General features: G+C 39.9%; 1 protein-coding gene across 13 annotated transcripts in view; it reads left to right on the top strand.

Annotated features, from left to right (window-relative positions):
• The window catches only part of ESR1 (estrogen receptor 1), a 417,733-nt gene that overhangs the window by 331,701 nt on the left and 64,791 nt on the right, over positions 1 to 21,241 (top strand). For 12 of the 13 annotated variants that reach the window (XM_053222085.1, XM_053222082.1, XM_053222087.1 and 9 more), the window contains one exon: positions 14,653 to 14,791. In XM_053222085.1, the coding sequence (XP_053078060.1) occupies positions 14,653 to 14,791 (139 nt within the window). Of the gene's footprint in view, positions 1 to 14,652; positions 14,792 to 15,886; positions 16,320 to 21,241 lie in introns of those variants that run through there. The other variant, XM_027056625.2, reaches the window with a different exon arrangement.

The following is a 21,241-nucleotide window of genomic DNA, read 5'->3' as shown; positions in this document are numbered from 1 at the left end:
AGGACTTTTCTTTGTCTCTTTACCTTTGTTATTTCTCCAAAGTATCCAAATTTGGGGAGGATATTAAATGTTTAGGTAAAAATGCCATTTACATACAAAGGTAATGAGGCCCAGCCTAGGAGATTATACCATTAGGATATTATAGTTGCCAATAAAGTCAGCCTGAGTTTGTTTCTTTTTCTCTATTCTTGTTTAGCTCCCTGCTAAAGATTCACTTAGAATCTTTTCAAATGTAAGTTTTCTGAAAAGCACAGTTGTGAATTCTTTGGGGAAAGCGAAGATGAATGAGTCTACATCTTCCTCTTTAGTAAGTCCACAATTAGAGATGACCAGTAAGTCATACTTGGAGGGGTGGCATCTTCTAGGACTGAGAAAGGCTGAGAAAAAGAATCAGAAAACTTTTTCAAACAACCAACCAATTACACTTTTCTGAAAGCATGTCATTAATAATGCACCATCTTGCAGACTCCAGATAGAGACGATCTTCTTGGTTTGAGTAAACAAATATAATCAATTCCCATGTGATCTAGGATTCTCCATGTATTTATGAGTAAGATCTATTTTCTTTCTGTCAGCTCCCATTCAGAAATTTAGGTATTCTTCACATTCTTATTCTATCCGAAGCACAGTCCTTTCATACAGCTGTATGCTTTTGAGATGATCTGGCTTTGCTACCAATTTCTAGTCCTAAAATTTGACCTTTATTAGTATCTAAGATGCCTTGGATAGAATACATGGAAGTTATTCAATGTGGACTGGGTAGACAGTTCTTTATCCATTATGACCACCCCTCATAATGGTCTTGTCGAAGCTAATGACATGGTGGGTGTTCTGGTCCTCATGGCCAGTCCTCAGCTGGCCATTTATGTTCAGGCACCAGAGAAAACCTCACACATCTGACTAATATTTACGAGAGACATGAAAGATGAGAAGTATGTATTTTTGAGGTTTTACCTGTCCGTTTCATGTATAACTACTTATTAACAGATTTTGCTATCTCTTAAAAGACATAAAATGGGTTTTTTGATATGGCAAAGTCATTTTATAAGTCATTAAATTAATAATCGCTTTAAGACTTGCCATTTACCTTCAGTCTTCGAATCCTGATGAATTTCCACAGGCATTCTTCAGTTAAGTAAGGATATTAATAATTTCCTTTAATAGCTTATGAAGTGAGTCATTGAAAGTGAGTCAGTAAGGCCAACTCCTGTGTATGCTCTTAAATAGCAGTTGTTTTACTTGGTCTGTATTACAACCTTACCCCCCCCTCCCCCCCCAGATCTTCTTGTCCAGACAGTATTCCAAATAGTAATATTCTTTTTGCTTTTCAATAGTTTTATGAGAGCATTCCAAGAAAAGTGGGGGAAGGGGCAAGGAGGTCCTTGTAATGTGATGTGCATGAAAATACTAGCAGCCCTTGATCACCTGTGAAGTCATTGACTTCTGTCCTTCCCCAGTGAGGAGTTCTTAACTTGGCATCCATGGACACACCGAGTTTTTAAAAAGAACTGGATTTCAGTTTGGTTGGTTTCATTTTGTGAACTTTAAATATTTTACTTCATGCGTTTAGAATCTTATTCTGAGAAAAGACTTCCAAATTGAACAAAGATATTTGAGAACTCTGTCATAACTGTATTTGAAGCTCTGCATTGTAGATGGTGAAACTCATGGTCAGGGTATGGGAGGAAAATTCATCATGTGCATAATATTTGGCACTTTTATTATTAAAAAGGAACTAAAGTGGGGCATGTAAGTGGCTAAGTTTATAAAGCATGCAACTCTTGATCTCAGGGTTGTGAGTTCAAGCCCTACATTGGACATAGAGATTACTTAAAAAATCCTTAAAAAAAATAAAATCTTTTTAAAAAAGACAAGAAGGAACTAAGGCAATGCAGGTATCATTTATTTGTAGGCTCCCAGAATTTTCCAGGCAATATGATAGGTTCTTTGTATACTTTTTAGTTGTCATCATAATGTACTGCAGGGATATTGTTATCATTCCCATTGGTAGATGAAGTCACTGTGAAGTCCAGAATAATTCATTCGTTCAAAAAATATTCACGGAGCACGCATCAAGAGAGGCACTGTGCTAGGCACCAGCAATGAAATAATTCACCCAAGGTCACATACCTAGTAAGTGGCAAATGTGGTCTCAGCAAAGCCCATCAACCCTCCCATCACACACACACACACATCTTCATACCATCTCATTCTACATTTGAAATGTTAAAAATCCTATAGAGGAACATGAAACTCTAAGGAGGTAGCCAACAGAATTTTTCTCTTTACATAATTAGGTCTTCCAGGAGAGTGGTAATTCTGCTCATGCTTTTCTTCACTCTAGCATTGTCTGAGGAAACCGGAACCCACTCAGTGACTTCCTGGATTAAGCCCATTCTCTTCTCGGACCTTCACTATTGTTGTCATCATGAGAGAGAATAAGAATATATGTCGTTTCAGTGATGGCATCTGTATGTCCTTGTATCCAAGAAAAGATATCTACTCTGCTTTGCTAACTATTCATAAACCTTGCTTCTAATTTGATATATGTGCTGTTGGTTTGGGAAGGGTATTGTTTTGGTTTTTTAGCGATCTTAAGATTTTCTTATCTGTGGTCTGAAATACTTAGAACAAGATACTTTACAATCTTGACGACAGAGTTTATTTTCACTGCTAAATGTAAGACAGGTTCATGCTGATAAGCACAATTTCTATGAACCAAAAGAACCACCTCCATACCCATCTCCAATTCTGGCTTAATTCCTCTTTCTGGATTGGAAGCTGATTTGAGAAGCTGACCATAACACTAAGAGCTATTGATATAGTATGCTCAGGAATTTTAGGCCATTGTTTCCTGGAGAGTTTCCTAACTGCTTCATAGGTGGCAGAAGAGAAAGGCTAGATAGATAGATAGATAGATAGATAGATAGGTAGATAGATATAGATAGATAGTAGATAAAATTCTTCCCTTTGGTTTTATGACAGTAATATAGATTAGAAATCTGACTAATCCAAAATTATGGATATTCTCTTCAATTTTTATTTATAAAAATATAGAAAACTTCTGTTTAAGAAGCAAAAAAATAATTCTGTTCAGCATTCTTTTTAGCTCCAAAAACACGAAATACACAAAGTAATTTTGAGTTTTATTTTCCTCAAATTTTATTCCAGGCTGTCACCTTGCTTGCCGGCTTTGTGAGAAATAATTGTCCCAGTGGCTCTGCTCATTTCCCGTAGGGGAGGGCATGGCCATCTCAAGGTTGGCACCCCTCAGGACAGCTCAGCCACATTCGGCTTCCCCCCGCTCCCTGCCCTCACCAAAGAGGAAGCTGGTGCAAGGTCTGCTGGGAGACATGAGGTGACATCGTTGCTAAGGCAAGGCTGCATTTGCCACTTCAGTGCACCTTCACAAGGCCAGTGGGGAGGGAGGACGCCAGCTCAGACTTCCAGGCACGGGACGCTTTTTGGAGCTGAGACATCTCCCCTCAGAATTCCTTTTGGATTAGAGAAGAGGAACATAGGTGATCTGCTGAAGCTCATCCCCTAATATGAGAAAGTAGAAGTGTTTCATCACCCCAGGTGGGAATGATTAAGAGATCATTTCTGAATTCTTACCATTGAAAGTATTTTGAGATCAAGTTAAAACGAGGTCATACTCAATTAGTGTGGGCTCTAACCCAGTATCACCGGTATCCTTATAAAAAGAGAAGAGATACAAAGACATGCAGAGAACATCACATGATGATGGAGGCAGAGATAGGAATAACGCATCTATAAGCCAAGGAATGCCAAGGATTGTCAGCAACACCAGAAGCTAAGGGAAGGGCATAGAATGGATTCTCCTTTAGTATCTTTGGAGAAAGCGTGGCCCTGATGACACTCTGATTTCAGACTCCTGGCTTCCAGGACTGTTGTTCCCTGATTTCTGTTTCTTATTAAGCTACCTGGTTTGTGGTATCTTGTTATAGCAGCTCTACCAGACTAATACAGTTACTATTTATTTTTATTAGGAAATACAGTTGTAGTTCCTGTTAAAATCCTTGGGAAGTCAACACTATTAATGAGACCAAGTGCCACACCAAGGGCCATGTTGAACTAATAAGAAACGAAATAGTTCTTGCTTTGAAAGTAATTAGCATTTAGAAAATCTCTCTTATAGGGTCTCCTAGCTACCCACTTTATTTTTAGCATGGTTATTTAATTGTCTGGCCAGATCTGCTGTGCTTATAAAAAGGGTTTACCTGACTTAAAGGAAAATAGTCTCTGACTTTCTAATTTCTTTATGGTCTTTCTCTACAATGGTGTGAATAAGGTCAGTGTTGACTGACTTCAGATCTGGGATGGAAGAGGCTGAAAAAACCTTTCTTTCTTTCTTTCTTTCTTTCTTTCTTTCTTTCTTTCTTTCTTTCTTCTTTCTTTCTTTCTTTCTTTCTTTCTTTCTTTCTTTCTTTCATTTTATGTTTTATTTTTTTTTAATTTACATCCAAATTAGTTAGCTTATAGTGCAACAATGATTTTGGGAGTAGATTCCTTAGCGCCCCTTACCCATTTATCCCACCCCCCCCACAACCCCCCCATAACCCTCAGTTTTTTCTCCATATTTATGAGTCTCTTCTGTTTTGTCCCCCTCCCTGTTTTTATATTATCTCCTTTATTTTTTGTTTGTTCTCTCTGGGGCCGAAGTTTATGTAGGTTAATGGCAAGAATGTGAGACGTAGGAAGCTGTGGGGAGACTGGAAGGGAGGAAGCAAACTTTTTTCTATTTAAAAAAATTTTTTTTAACTTAAAAAAATTATTTTTGAGAGAGAGAGAGAGAGAGAGAGAGAGAGAGAGAGGACAAATCGGGGAGGGTTAGGGAGAGAGGGAGACACAGAATCCGAAGCAGGCTCCAGGCTCTGAGCTGTCAGCACAGAGCTTGACGTGGGGCTCAAATCCACAAACTGAGAAATCATGGCCTGAGCTGAAGTCGGAATCTTAACTGGGCCACCCAGGTGCCCCAGAAGCAAACTTTTCTAAATACATCCCTCGTATGTTTGTGAGACTCTCAGGTCCTCACTGACCTCAGACTGGGGGCTGCCTTCGTATGAGGTCCTGTACCTTGGCCTCCAGTTTCTCAGAGGCAGTATTGTTCTGTGACTTGATACTCAGCATTTGTGTTACTTTTTGGAGTTTTTGCCTTGTAAGACTCTCATTTTAACCTTCTGAATTTAAGTGTAACAATGAGAGAATAAGCCCATTTTGTGCTCCTAATTCATTCCAGAAATAGACGTCTCTGGGTCATTGGCAATAACAGGTATTCCTCTAGCAAGTGCTTGTGTGTGTGTGTGTGTGTGTGTGAATGTCAGAATACAGTCCTTAAAACTGTAAGATAATCATCAGTTTGGGTTTCGTTGAGGGGCTTAGGCAGGGTGGAGGTAGGAGGGAATCATCATTGTCCATTTGTTTGAGGGACTTGCTTAAAAAGAATTGACTCCTTCCCTCTCCGTCTTTGTGTTGACATTTGTAGTGTTTCCCGGGAGCATAGTTATCTGGAAAACTCAGACTGATGACAATAGGATTTGAAATGCTTCTGTAGGTGTGCTTCTAGGTAGACAGGAAAAAATGTATGTTCCAAGGTACAAGTGCTTGTTGACTTTTCAAACATAGCCAGTCCATGCTCTTTATGAGCGAACCCAGCACCGCTCCTCAGTGCTGGCCTTCCTGTGCTTTTGCCGAGCATGTCAAAGGACGGGCTTAAGTACTTTACTTTATAGTTTATTAATTTTTTTCCTTCTTTAGTTTGCAATCTACTCTCAGAAACTGGAAAGTAATTTCTTTTACTTTCCCTCCTCCCTTTCCATTTAAGCCAAAATTGATTTTTTTTCTGAGCTTGTAAGGGGAAAAAAAAAATTAAGCTGTAGTTAATACAGTTGCCCTTGCTGAATAAAAATAAAAGACTAGTTTACCTTCAAGCTGTACTGTATCAGAGTAAAGAGCTTTCCTGTCCTTCCAAGGAGATTTTGACATGAGAGAATACAAAAATGTATACTGGCAAGAGAGAATAATTATAGCCAATACAAGAAGTAATAGAATTGCTTATTTGGTGGATGGGGGGGGATGGGTTTTTTTGTGTGTGTTTCAAAAATTGGGAAGCTAGGAGACACTCTTAAATCCATCAGATTCTCCAGAACTCTTCTCAAATGCTTATTGTCATGACAACCATCTCTTCATAAACTAAGGCTCTGAGTGTAATACAGATGGGGGTTGGTAACAAGGTAGAGTCGCCATCTGCTTTGTTTTCTGTGAGGGACATTTCTTTTTGATCCCCACGTCTGATCTTATATCTGAAAGTTTTGACTTATTTTTCTTTTTGGAGTCAGATATAGTTGTGAGATTAATTCTCTTCTCCTCACAAACCACTTCTTCATCTGTCATCACATAACGTATTTACTACTAAATGGAGAAAAAAAGGGGGAGGGATCATTATGTCTGTGTGAAAACAAGCATATATATTTTAATGATTTATTCCTCTATCCATTTGGCAAAGCCTGATATGAAGAGCCTTATAATTCAATAGTACAGTCAAAAGCAAGGTCAGAAAAAGTAGGAGTAAGACAGTAATTTTCCCAGAGAACAGGTAAAATTCTTATTGCCTTTGAATATTGTGTTAATATCTGGGATTCCTGACAGTAGGGCTTTGTGCAGTTTGTAGTAAGTTCTGTTCTTCTTAGTTACCAGCAAAACAAACGCATCAGTCCTTTAGGGGAGAAAATCCTTTTCCTATTATTAACTTTAGAGAGAAATTTTCCAAGTAAACGAATGCATGAGGGATACAATCCAATAGCTTCATACACCCCTTTACCAAAGATGCAATGACATATTCAAAAACGAGAACATAAGGTTTAAACAGAAATTATTCACCATTTCACAGTGTATACTTGCTAGGATCACAATTAAGATATATCCAGCCTCGGAAAAATAAGGAAATATGTATCTGGCCATTTAAAGTGTGTTATCAATGAAATTGCTAAATAAAGGTTAAGGGAAATATTTTATGAGGTTCCTATTTAAGGTCAAGAATAATTTCCTTCTTTGTATTGTAATTATTTTACATACGTGACAATACATAATCCTAAACCTTAAGACACTAAGGTGCTTTTCAATATAGCTCTACTTTTCTTTCTAATCAGAGAAGTTCTATAATTGCCTTTTTACCTTTTCATATCCTATGTGTTGATGTTCAAAACTAATCAAACATTTGTAGGTAGGTAAAATATAGCTGCAATATATCACACACACAAATACACACCTAGAAGCATGGAGAGCAGGAAAAAAAATGGCTAGAAAATTTTGGAATCTGAATACACTTCCAAGGGTAAGCCTAATAATTTTTCAAAGGGAGTGTTATAAGGAGTGCAGTTCCTTAAATGTAGTGTGGGAGATGGTAGTCAAAGCCCAACATCAGTTGAATTGGTAATGATGTAAAAAATGTCTTCATTATATTGTGTCAAAACATGGTGCCCTTGTCAGGCTGTAGAGGTCAAGATTGGAAAGTTTGTGGATTTATATAGATATCATGACCTCATCATCTGTAGTTTTCAACATATGCTTATCTTAATGAGGGGCATTCGAGATCTACACCATTGATTGTAAACAGCACTACTTTTGTTTACTTTTAAAACTCTGCCCTGAATTTTCCAGTCTCTGCCCTAATTGGCTGTCAATTATGCTAAATGTGACATATTTTTACAATATCAAATTTGTCACATTCAGTTCTTCATGTACCACTGGTTTTTAATGCTTAGTGTGGCCCCAAGACTGCTTTATTTCCCAAGGCAGGTATAGCCACCACAGGGCAAGTTTCATTCTGTCTCAAGGCAAATAAGGAGCAGCAAACACAGTGTGCCTGTCTTCCGAGTTCAATAGAAAACCATTGACCATTTATATTGGGGGTGTACAAATACAGCTGCGTTCCGGATTTGCTAAACATCTTGAAATGCTTTGTGCATAATAAAACCCCAAACGTGCTTTCTTTTTGCATTTTTTCACATATGTACTTTAAGAGAAATACAATCCACATGCTCTTGTTCCCTCCACTTTTAAATCATGAAAATGTTGTTTTGTAAGAGCTGTTTGATGTCCAGGAAGCCTTTTATCCTTTTTATTAGGTTATTTTTGTATATAAATAAAAAGGAAAATATAAACAGAAAACAACATGACTTAGGGCAAACATACAGTGCCCAATTTAAGCTTGAAGCTCTAAATCTAAAATATTTTAATATTGGTGCTTTGCATAAGTCATGTTCCCTTCTGTTGGGAAAAAGTTCAGGCCTGTTGGGATGAATAGGAAGGGGAACGAATATTCACTGAGTAGCAGCTCCACTACTCTGGGACATCTGCCAACTCTTTAATTTTTACAATAACCCAAAGTGGTAGGTCGGTCCATCTGCATTTTACAGATGGCAAGAACTTTCAGAGATCTTAAGTAACTGGCCGTGAGCCACAGACGAATTTCAAGCCAGGTCCACTTGACTTTTCGACTCATACTCTTTTCATTACTTCTCTACTCCTCATTCTGTTGGGAGGATGGGGTAGGGAGTATACCTTCCAGTCAAAAGTCCCACATTGGGAGGTGACTTGGAAATACCCCATAATCATGCCTGAGGATCAAGAGCTGTTGTGGCCTCAAGAAAGTGTCAGCTTGGTGTTGGCAAGGTGGATGTCTATTAGTATGGTAATTGCATGCTAATCCACTGATCGGATAAGTGGTATTGTGCTAGAAGGTGGCCTATGCACACTTGTCTTTATTATAGCAGAGGAAAGCTGGAATACACACAAATGTGGTGATGTAGGGCTTGCTGGGGGGGTGGGGAGACCCATGCTCTTGCGTTGTGATTTAGTATTTCTAAATGATGGTAACCTATTGCCATTTATTTTACTTTGTCACAGTGGCATAAATTTGGTAAGAGTGGTGCATGACAGTATTTAAGTGGGTTATGCTCATTTCCTAAAAAAGAATTTTTCAGTGCTTGTGTGTTTCTGGATACAGCTTAAAGGGTTATAGAATGGGAATGACAGTTTTAATGGGTCTCTCTATAATGAGACTGCATAAAAAGAGAATCTAAAATTTGATTTGGAGGCTGGAGGTCATACCATGGGGGTACATATCCATAGTATGGCATCAAGTTTCCATTTTCTGGAGAAAAAGAGAAAAAATTACAAAATGGAGGGCATGAAGACTGCTTAGCATTTGAACTGGGATCTAGGTTCTTCTGGTATTATCTGTTCTATAGGCTTTCTCCCAGAAATCCCAAATTTTGTTGAGCTTGTAGCTGTCTTTATGATACAGTGTCATGTCCCGTTCTTCTCCTCCCTCTCCCTCTCCCCCCTCCCCCCACCCTCCTCCCCCTCCTTCTACTTCCTCTCCTTATCCTCCTCCTCTTTGGCTCCTCCTCTTTCTTCTTCTTCTTCCTCCTCCTCCTCCTCCTTCTCCTCTTGCTGCTGCTGCTGCCTCTTCTTCTTCTTCTTCTTCTTCTTCACTGAATCTTTGGCATCCAGAGGAAGAGATGAATTATTTAAATCTTTTTCCATTGAGTTAAAGCAATACAAAAAAAATGCAATAGGCAATTTCATAAGTGACATTTTGGAGAACATTGGGGTCATCATATGACTGAGAACATGATTCATTTTTTCTGAAGGTCAGGAAACTATTTTTTTCCAGTGGATTTACTAAGGGAACCAACCACCTGGCTTCTGGTTTTGTAGGTAATGCAGCCATGGTGAAGTTGCCTTTTTTCTTCCACAGGGTTTCTACCTCACTTTGCATCTCTATAGATTTATCCCATGGAAATAGGAAATATAATTACTGTAGTGCTTATTTTTTCTCATGCCTGTACTGAAGAGCCACTGTGACTTACCTTTTACTCCACCACAGTGAGGAACTTTACAAGCATTCATATTATATCAGTCATTTTGCCCAAGGATCTCAGCACACTTTTCAATGTGATTTCTAAGAGCCTTGTCATACCCTGTAAGGGAGGGTGAAGATCTCCTGTGTGTCAAGGCAAATTAAGTAACTTGTCCAGCAGTTTCCAGCAGAGTGGGGAAGAGGGTTTAGGATCTCATGAGGCCCAAGGGAAGGAGGAGGACATGTCATGAGCTCCTTAAAAATCTTGACAGTTTAAAAATCTTTCTTAGTTAGGCAGGAATGTCTTTACGTGGTGATGAAGCTGGAGATGATGGACTTGTTGTATGGACAGGGAGGCTATTTCTTCATAAAAGAGACCTCCCTCAACTTCATTAGGTCCCTGTCCACATAGTGGGTGGAAAGTAGGAGTTGAGGCATTTCTGTCTGTTTCCAGTATAACCCAATCTCCAGATACTTTATTACTAGGCCTGTGAATGCAGGCTAGAGAAAAAGACCCATGTTTGCTTTTTTTTTTAATTTTATTTTGTAGGAGCTCCTAGGTGTCTTGGTTGGTTAAGTGTCTGACTCTTGGTCTCGGCTCAGGTCATGATCTCATGGTTCATGAGTTTGAGCCTTGCTTTGGGCTCCTGGCTGACAGTACAGAGCCTGCTTGAGATTCTCTGTCTCCCTCTCTCTCTGCCTCTCCCCTGCTTGTGCACTCTCTCTCTCTCTCAAAAATAAATAAGTAAACATGAAAAAATTTTATTTTATAAAATGAGATTTCCTTGCATCTGATTTCCTTTGGTCTCAGCAATCCATTGTTATTACTTTTTAGCTATGCTTTCTGTTGCAGTCGCGTGGAATTCGCAGGCCCAGGGCGCCTTGTCACTGTCCACTGTCACTAAGATGGAAGTCTCCAAGTGATGGGGGGTGAATCATCTCTCACTGTGTCACCTGTCCTAAGACCTGTCACCGATGCCTGTATTCATATCGCATAGATGCTGCTCCCTTCCATCTTCATACTTCCATCACTTTCAGGTGCTCAAGGAAGGCTTTGTTGAATGCCTCTAAATTTTTATAGCAGATCCACCTAAAATGGCACATTAGACCATCCTTCTTGTTTATACGGAAAATAACCAAGGGTTGAAACTTGATGTCTATGCATAGACAATATAATTTTGTTTGGGATTGAGTACATTGTTTTTCTCCATTGGTTATGAATTGAGAGTCTTTAATGGACAGTCTTCAGTAGCCTTCACGTTCATCGAGAAGGTCGATTGATAGTCTTCTCTGCACCCTCACCCCCGCCGCTGCCCCCAGGAACTTGCAGAGGATACTGTGCAAGAGATACAATAACCCTTGTCCACGGGCAATATGCACAGCTGGGAAAGATAATTAAATAGACTGTTTCTTTTTGAGAGGTCTGCATCATCTCAACAGAAGGCCCCAGCAGTTCTGCTGGGCTCGGACTGAAAACTATTACTAACAGACATACTTCAGACAGATTTCATAATCGCCAGACTTGTGTGGTACAAATGGCTATGGTGAGCTTCTGAGGTTCCCAAAAGACCACTAAAACTGTCAGACTTAAGTAGCACTGAAGTTTTGAAGTGAGAATTAAAAAGTATGATTCAGCTTAATATGTAAGGTTGCTACCAGAGAACACTCCTCTGGTTTTCCAAAATCAAATGGTTTTGTGGCCAGCTGCAGTTTTCTCCCAAGATACTCCCAAATCTCATCCTGTGGGATTTTTTGAGGTTTGTGGAGTTTACCGGATAATGTGGTGTAGGTGTCATCATGGGTGACATTATCACATGGTTGTATTTTTCCCCATACAAAACAGTGAATGTCATGAAAAATGACATCACTTTCGAATGTCAGCATTTCTGAAAGTGAGTTTAATTTACAGTGTCATTTGCATTGCTATTATGAGACTTCACCCAAAAGATTGGGGTAAAATCTTAGGGAATTAAAACTTCCTTGAGAGCTTTCCTTTTAAGTACTGCCCACTGGAGTCGGTTTATCCCATCAGACTTTGGGTACTGAGATAAAGAAACATTTCCCGTCACCTCAGGCAGTGTGTCTTCCAGAACTAAGATAGTCCATTTTGACCCAGTGCACTCTGGGGGTATATGGCTGCAGGTTGTAGACATACCTGTTCCTTTTTCTTTTCAGAAGTTTTTTTTTTTTCTGAAACACACTGTTTTTTCATCTTTTAGTTTTGTTCTTTGTTTGTTTGTGTAATGAACAAAGCTACCCACTTTCTCTCCAGTTGCAGGCCCTGCTGTATGTGAGTGAAACCCACTCTTTCCAATGGGAAGACACATGCTCTGGTAAAGTCTACCCTGTTATGGGCCGTGGCATGGTTGATTGATGTTGGAAAAGGTGCAATAAATTTGGACTTTAAAAAGCAGAATTTGATAGGATCATGCATCTGGTTCTCCTAATGAATACACAGTCTAGCAGGATTTACAGATATATGCATAATTAACATGAATATCATGTACAGTAATGATCTGCTAGAAGCACATGAAAAGATGCTCAACATCGTTAGTTATTAGGGAAATGCAAATTACAGCCACAGAGCCACTATGATACTTCTGTGCATCTACTAGAATGTCTATGATTAAGAAGACTGACTATACCAAGTATCAGGGGGGATATGGAACAACTGTGTTCTTATCTGTTGCTGATTGGAAGTGAAAATGGACAGTTTGACAATTTCTTAGAAAGTGAAACATATACCTGTAGATCTGTATGATCCAGCCATTGTACTCTTAAATCTTTACCCAAGAAGAATGAAAGCCTATGTTCATACAAGAAAGTAGTACATAGACTACTCATAAAAGCTTTATTTGTAATAACTCCAAACTGGAAACAACCCAAAAGTCCAATGAAAGGATACGTGCATTGCATTTTTATTTATCATGTATATCCATACGATGGAATACCACTCAGCAATAAAAAGAATCAACTATTCATACATGCAAGACCATGGGTAAGTCTCAAAATAACTTATGTTAAGTTACAAAAGTCAGACAGAAAGGTGAGAAACTCTTAGGAATTAAATTAAAATAGTAACATTGGAAATATAGAAAAGAGAGGAAGAATTTTAGTGTTACTTCAAAGATAGAATTGGTGAGGCTTGATTATGGAACGATGGCTCGGAGGAGGCATAGACTCTGAGGTATTTCTCTAGTTGGGGTTTCTCTATGTGGATTGTCACCTATCTAGCTGTAAGGGTGTTTCTTCCATGCATCAAAAATGAGCTACTTGTTTAATGCTGATCCTGTGATAGCTCCAAGACACCCAAGAGAAAACATCCAGTTGGCAAACCATCCATCCTTGACTGCTTACATAAATAAACTTATGTTTTGGCTGTTTAATAAACATAATAATATATAACTAACAACAGTGTAATAATAGTGAGAAAAAATAAATAAGAGGACACCAGAAAAGGAGTTTCTAGAGCCAGTCTCATGGATGAGTGAGAACAAAGGGATGAAGGCAGAGGGAGAGAGGAAGGAAATAGCCTGATGTGATACCTCGGGGCAAGAGGTCTGGGAGCTGGTTTGGGAGGCAGCAAGATTTATGGTCATTTCGTTCATTTAATGCCTGTCACTCTGGTGGATCTTGATTTGTGTGGTTGAGTTTATTTAATTATTTGATCCAAATTCTATAATTAATTGCAGCTCATAAGAGGTAGTATCAGTTGTAATCAAGAGCACAGCTTCTGGAGATTATAGTCCCATCTCTGATCTTAACAAATATATAAGCTCTCTGAACATCTGTTTTCTTATCTGTAAAAGGGCATTCCCATCAGTTTCTACCTCTTAGAGTTATTGTATTAATAAAGATTTAAAAAATTATTCAGGAAATAGCATGGCTTCAAAACCATAGTCATGGCACAATAAATTGGTCTTCTTTTTCTTCTCCTCCTCTCCCCCTCCTTGTCCTGCTCCTTCTCCTTTTCCTCCTTCTCTTTCTCTTCCTCCTCCTCCTCCTCCTCCTCCTCCTCCTCCTCCTCCTCCTCCCCCTTTTCCCCTTCTCCCCCTCCTCCTCCTTGTTGTTGTTGGTGTTATCATTAGGCATCCACCATTATTGTCAGTGATGATTAGGAAAAGCTTTAATCTCCCATTAAAGCCTTTAGAAAACAAGGGCCCATTAGTATTTATTACCAGAAGTAATTATAATGTCACCTTATTCCTCTGACTCATTCTCCCTCACGTTATTTATTTACACACGCTATTTCACTAGTCTTCCTTTTACATGGTGTTAAAAAAAAAAAGAGCATGGCTTAGTAGTGAAGCAAAGAAATAGAAATGTAGTAATTTTGGTCCTGCCTGTGTTCCAATGCCTGTTTGGTTTAGGCAAGTTGTTTAAATTTCTTGTACCTAAATATCTTCAACTGAATCAGAAATGAAATGCAGTAATCACATAGGGCTATTAGAAATGTCTAAGTGAAAAAAAGATGTCTAAGATATCAGTTTTATTTAAGTACAGAACTTCATGGAAAGCTAAGAGGGTTGTACAAGGTAGTACATGTCTATAGATGTGACGCTAAGGCACTAAGAAAGTTAATGTTACATTAGAGTTCATTGATATACTAGGTTTGAAAAAAACCTTGACTTTCGTATCAAGTGTGCTTCCATTACATGTCATACTACTAGAAAATAGACCTCACGAGCTCAAATCCTTGATTTTCTCATTTCACTAATAATGACTTTTCAGTTTAAGTCAGCAGGGTTTTCCTTGTCTTGTTCTAGGCTTTGTTGATTTGAGCCTCCACGATCAGGTTCACCTTCTGGAATGTGCCTGGCTAGAGATCCTGATGATTGGACTTGTCTGGCGCTCCATGGAGCATCCAGGGAAGCTCCTATTTGCTCCCAACTTGCTCCTGGACAGGTAAGTGGCCTGGATGGAGCTTGGGGGAAGCACATCCTTTATTCCTGAAGCTCTTTTATTCAGTATTCCACGAAGCACTCGAGAACTTTATCCAATATGTTTTCTTTACAAAGGGATGAATTTGGGAGATGTAGTCTAGTCAGGTTCACAGAAAGCTAAGGACAACTTTCTGCTAGATATCTCTAGGCTAACATCTTTTAGATGATGCTACACATCAGTAATAGCATCCTCAGAGGAGCTCTGTTGTTTCTAATGTGTACATATATAATTTGTGTGCATACATATACATATAAAATGTATGTATGTATATACACATAAGTATGTGTGTGTACATACGCACATCTATATAACTTCATTATGAATTAGAATTTTCTAACTCCACCTTAATCTTGTGTTACATACATTTAAAAAATTGAAATAAATAGCCTCCTTTCAATTAAAGTTTCTTTTGGCCCACATACATCCAAACTACAATAACCTTTCATTTCCTTCTGAGTTTTCAATCACTTAAAAGAGGAAATTTGACCAGCATTCCAAAGGCCACTCTCATTGCTGTGAATTCATAAAAGTTACCTGCTCATTTTCAAAAGCGAAGATTTCAGTTTTCAAATGTGTTACCTTATTTAACATGTTCTATTTTGGATTGACTTAGAACGCGGGTCCTATTGGTCTGTTTTTTGTCATTGCTTAGAGAAATTGGAGTTACACATTATTCCACAGCAGCTACCACTGATGGAAGGGGAGTCCCTCCATCAGTGGTAGCTGCTGTAGAATAATGTCTAACTCCAAGTTCAGTGCTTTACATACGTGATGCCATTTGATCATGACAGCACGCTTGGGAAGCTTACCAGACAGGAGCTAAGTTTCAGAGCCATTCTGCTACTTGCAAACAGCATCAAACTAGCTAATGGTGGAGCCAAGATTGGAATTAAATGTGTATCTGGCTCAACACTCATACCACCTCTCTCCTGTGTTCATGTGCTTCGTCCTCTTTCATGGCCAGTGATGTCTCCTTTGGTTGGTTTCCAAGCCTACCTGTATATGCGGGCCACATAACGGTTTGAATGGGAAAGGACCATCTTCTGTTTCTTGCAGACTTCCTTTGTCTCTGGTCAGCACTCCAAGGTTGCCTGTGATGCATCCTTCCACATTCCTTTGCTTTGGAGCATTGACACCACCTCCCCGTCGCCTGTCCCGCTCGAGGCTTCCCTATCCTCATTCAGCCTTCTGGAGCAGAGTTGCAGCACAATTTATTGAAGCCCTGGAGAATTGTACGAGTGTTGGTTACTCTTCTGTCATTTTGCGCTATGTATCTTTTGAAAAATAGTGATGACCCTGTTCAAGAAGCAGATTTTGCTGTAGGTAGAATGTATTCCCATTTTACAGTTTCACAGAATTATTGAGGGTGGCCGGGGTAGACCTGCATTTACTCCGTATCCTGTCAGTCTCTTAGCGTTGTCTCTACCCTTCTTCTCCTCCCTCCCTTCCCCTTGTTTCTCTTATCTTGCCATTTTTCCCTTGCCACCCCTTTTCTTCTTTGTGTTCCTTTGTTTCTTTTTTCTTTCTTTTCTTTTCATCCGTCTCTTCCTCCTCCTCCCCCTGCCTTCCTCCTCCTCCTCCAATTTTCTTCTTAACTTTCTTGTGTACAGTCATGTGGTTATGTGACTGAGTTATGACAAATTGGCAGACCACATACATTGTTTCCCTGCTACAGACTGGGATGGATCTTCAATGCTGAATTTTTGGGGATGTTCATAACTGATCTGCTCCATGATCCCCCATTTCATTCCTATCTATCTGCTTGATGAAAACAGGCATCAGGATATTGCATTTTATTTATTAAATATTTTTAACATTTATTTATTATTTTTGAGAGACAGAGACAGAGCATGAACAGGGGAGGAACAGAGAGAGAGAGAGAGAGAGAGAGAGAGAGACAGAGAGCGAGAGGAAGATACAGAATCTGAAGCAGGCCCCAGGCTTTGAGCTGTCAGCACAGAGCCTGACCCAGGGCTTGAATTCATGGACTGTGAGATCATGATGTTTAACCGACTGAGCCACCAGAGCACCCCATGATGCTGCATTTTAAATATAAAAGGGTTTGAGGGTGCCTGGCTGGCTTACTCAGTATAGCATGCGACTCTTGATCTTGGGGTTGTGAGTTCAGGGTAGGGTTTCCTTAAAAAAAAATGAATATGAAAGTGTTTTTGACATCACCTCACCCCAAAGTACTCAGTTAATTAGGTGATGGCATTGCCTAGGATTTTGTCAGCCACCTGCTTCTCTTTCTTTTCCATGCACTCTCATTGTGGTTAATCTTCTCTCAAGTCTTTTGCTGCAGAAAGTGCATGCTTACTGCGCGAAAGTTCTCATCTCCCTCCGTTCCTACTTCCTTCAACTCCAGATTTGAAGCTCTCACTTCCTGTGGACCAGGATTTCTCAACTTTTGCATTACTGGCATTTTTAGGGGGTTCATTCTTCCTTGTCGGGGCTGTCCTGGACATTTTAGGGTGCTTAGCAGCACCCCATACCCTACCTACTAGAGGCTTGTGATGCCCCTCTTCCCCAATGTTAAAACCCAAAGTGTCTGTAGACATTTCTAAACGTGCCCCGTGGGTGGCAGGAGGGAAGGTGCAAAATTGACCCTGGTAGAGAACAACTCCTCTAGACTTTTCTCCTTCAGTGCCCTGTAAGCTCTTCAGACTTACCATATCCCTCACTTGAATATATTATCTCCCTTATCCATTTTGTTCCTTTTCTTTATTCTCTATATTTGCGGCATCAACAATCACCTGGACACTGAAGCCATAAAGTTTAAATTAATCATGGATTCTACTCCTCCCACCCACCAGGTTATCCAGCTATCAAGTCATTTCTGCATTGTTTCTGAAATCCATACCTCCCCTTGGGCTCGATCCCTCTGCGCCTGTGTGACTCTGCACAGGTTCTCATTGTCCCTTCCTCAGATTATTGTTTTTCCACTGCCATTTCCCTCTCTTGACCACTACCCCTCTTTCTTTCATTCTGTTCCCCACATTGGCACCCCAGATTTCTTTCTAAGGTACAGCTATGATCCTGATGCCTTCTGACTCAGCTTTAATTGGCTCTTCCTGTTCCACAGAAGAAATGGTCTAGACTTCTTGTCTTGATCACTATGGCTCTCTTATTATGACTCTTTCAACACAAACTTCTATAACGCCAGTCAAACGCTGTAAATGAGGAAGGGCAGGGAGCATGAGTCCAAAAGGCAGTTCTGAGGATTCGGTGACTTTGGTGAGCTCTTGTCCAGGCTAAAAACACCTGGGTACTGAATTTAGCCTCACACTTCAAAGCTTTTCTTGCAGTTTTTCTTCACATTTTTCTGAAGGTCCCCCACCTTCAGGATTCCTTGTCAAACATTTGTTTGTTATGGCTCATTTCGGATGGTACTTTCCATTAAATTCTCCTTCACACTCTTCCTCTGTAGGTGAAGGGGGCCTTTCCTTGGTCTCAATTCTCCCTCTGTGTGGTCTGTTCTTAGTTCTGGTCTGCCACGTGTATGTTGTGATTGTGTGTCTTCTCTTCCTCACCAGCTCATACGCCTCTTGTGGGCAGAAGAACCAGAGTTTGTTCACCTTCTCATTCCCTCCAATGTACAGAGTCTTCAATGATTCCCAGCTAAGTGTCTGTTAACCGCAATAGCTGAGGTCACCCGGGAGGCTCGTGACAGTCCGTAGAATCTACATCTTCTGATGTGCATTTCAGCTGTTCTTATCATCAAACTCACTCCTCATTCATTACTACTCATCAGTTCCTGGCTTTGTCCCCTAAAGACTGCACAGAAATTAATATCCATCTATTTTGAAAGGATTTTGTAAAATTACTAAATACGCTTAAGCTTCTGCTTCTACTCCATCAACCTGTTCTGGGACTTCTAAATTCCAAATGGGGATAAGCTTATTGTCATTTTTTCCCATAACTAGACCCGCTATCCAGTAAACTCGAGATCTTAATGCATTTAAATACACTCAGGCACATCTTGGTAATCAGAAGAGTATATAAATAAATGTAAATTATATAAGTAATATAAAATATAAAAAATAAAATATGATATATGCTGTAAAATTTTCTACACTTTTCTAATTAACATGCACCTAAATATTATGAAGTTTCAGTATTATTAAATTAGCCTGTGTGTTGGAGTGATGGCTCCCTCTGATGACATTGATCTGTGCATCACAGTAAAAAATATGTGATGAGGAGCCCATTTGCTGTTTCATACATCTGCAAGATGGTTTTGAGTGACAGCTGAGAACACAGTGTATATTTTTACCTGCAGGCTCCTAACCCTTTTGATAACATTCACCTCTCTGATTGGTATACATCACTCCGATCTCCCCATTGCTCTTTTCCCATCGTGGTGCACGCAGCAAACATTTTTTGTGACAAAATGAGGAAGTCCCTAAATTTCAAAGCTGTTTGACAGCGGGTAAGCACAAAACGGGTCTTAGCTTCCTCCTTTCAGTGTTTGCTCCGGCTCTGCGACACTACCTGGGAAAAGCCAGCCGCCTCCATAGGCTGTTTACATCTGCATACAAACAGGGAAAAGGGAAAGCCAGAAGTCCCACACAGTCCAGTCACCCATTGTTAACCAGAGACGGGGTTTATCCGTGATTGATTGCGATGATATCCTGTTCTCTCAAACCTTGTGCCTTGCAAGGCCATCAGGAGGATAAAATTTACCGCAGTCTTTCCTTGTAATTACTCAGATGTTAGTACTGGCAAATGGGGGTTTAGCGATTACAGGAGTATAAAAACCTGCTGGGTTGCCATCCCACATTTGTGAACAGCAGACATATTTCCTATCTTGCATCTATTCAAAAAGAGTTATTGCTTGATTTACTCCCTGATGACAACCCATGATATCTTGATTCTGGTAGTTCTGAGCTTTCCTGGTAGTCATATGCTTGAAGGCTAATTTTACCCCTGGCGCGCTTAGCCTTCCCACAGTTTCCAGTTCTTCCCTGTGTCCCGCAGCAGTGAGTTCCAAGCACTTAATGCAGTTGTCTCTGCCTGTGAAAACCAAGAAATAAAGGTTATTATAAGGCATAAATAAAGAACCCAGTAATTTCTCGTGCTGCGTGTGCGTGTGTGGGGGGGTGTTTTACAAGAGGAAAGTTAAAAGATAATAAGAATGCCTGCGAAAGTCATCAGGAAATGGAGAGAACTATTTTCCATTCTAGCACCTAACCCTCTGGTGTGTTTTGGCACCAGAAGACACAAAATATGTCCTCTGTGTCAACTAGGAATGCGTCTCTTCGTTTAGTCCTGCTTGAGTGCTGGCATTGGAAAAACATAGACGGAAAACAGAAGCAAAAGTGTTCAACATAGATCATTTCTGGTGGGGTCTCTTTGTTCTTGCAGGAGCGAAGTTTACTATCGCTGGAAGGCAGACATAGTGTTAGAGGAAACAATGTAAATTGCGTGTTCAGTTAAGACTATCCGGTTTCCAAGGGATAGTCTAATTCTGCTTCCCTGGCGCCATCAGTGCTAACAAGTTCTGAGAAATATTTGCGGATTTCTCAGTGAAGCCAAAGCACTCAAGTTTTGAGTCCCGTTCACTCTCAGAGAAACAACTATTCATGCATTTAAAAAGGAGAGCTTAATTGGACCAGCAGAATATTCCCTTCACCAAGCGTCTGGCCAGAGGGTTGTTGATCTAGCTCTTTACCTCACTCCCGCATCAGGAGGCTTTGCCTGTAGGAAACAGTATTAAACAGCGGAAACTTCTACTTGTAGGCATGGGATAGGAATAAGTTCCTTCAGAGGAAAACAGGTTGCTGCAGCAGAGAACATTTGGCCTCTTCTACTAAAGAGCAGACTGTTTCCAGATGATAGGTTCATTTGAAATGGAAAAGAAAAAGTCTTTTCTAGAAACAAGAACATTCTCCTTTTAGCCTGTTTACTGTAAATATTTCAGGAAAAAAACATGTAAATAAAAACATGCGAATAAAACAATGCTTCCAGCAACACTTATATTGGCTTTTTAGAAAAATTAGCCTCTTTGTGTGTGTGTGTAAGGCTTGATGTAAATTATTTTTATTTTTAGAGAGAGAGCATGAGAGGGGGACAGGGGTAGAGGGAGGGAGGGAGGGAGAGACAGAGAGAGAGAGAGAGAGAGAGAGAGAGAGAGAGAGAGAGAGAATCCTAAGCAGGCTCCACACAGTGTTGAGTCCAACATGGGGCTCAATCCCACAACCCAGGATCATGACCTGAGCAGAAATCAAGAGTCAGACACTCAACCGACTGAGCCCCTTAAGTGCCCAAAGCTCAATGTAAGTTCTTTGCAGATTTTTTACTTGGAAGAGTAAAAAAATAAAGTTCTGAAATAAGTTGATGAATTCAGAATGTAATCTGTCCAAAGGTTTCTTGGGTATGATGAGAAGGACCTCCCTATATATTCCCTTTTCA

The sequence above is a fragment of the Acinonyx jubatus genome, chromosome B2 (genome assembly GCF_027475565.1).
Source record: "Acinonyx jubatus isolate Ajub_Pintada_27869175 chromosome B2, VMU_Ajub_asm_v1.0, whole genome shotgun sequence".
NCBI lineage: Eukaryota > Metazoa > Chordata > Mammalia > Carnivora > Felidae > Acinonyx > Acinonyx jubatus.
This window is presented reverse-complemented; position numbering and strand designations above follow the sequence as displayed.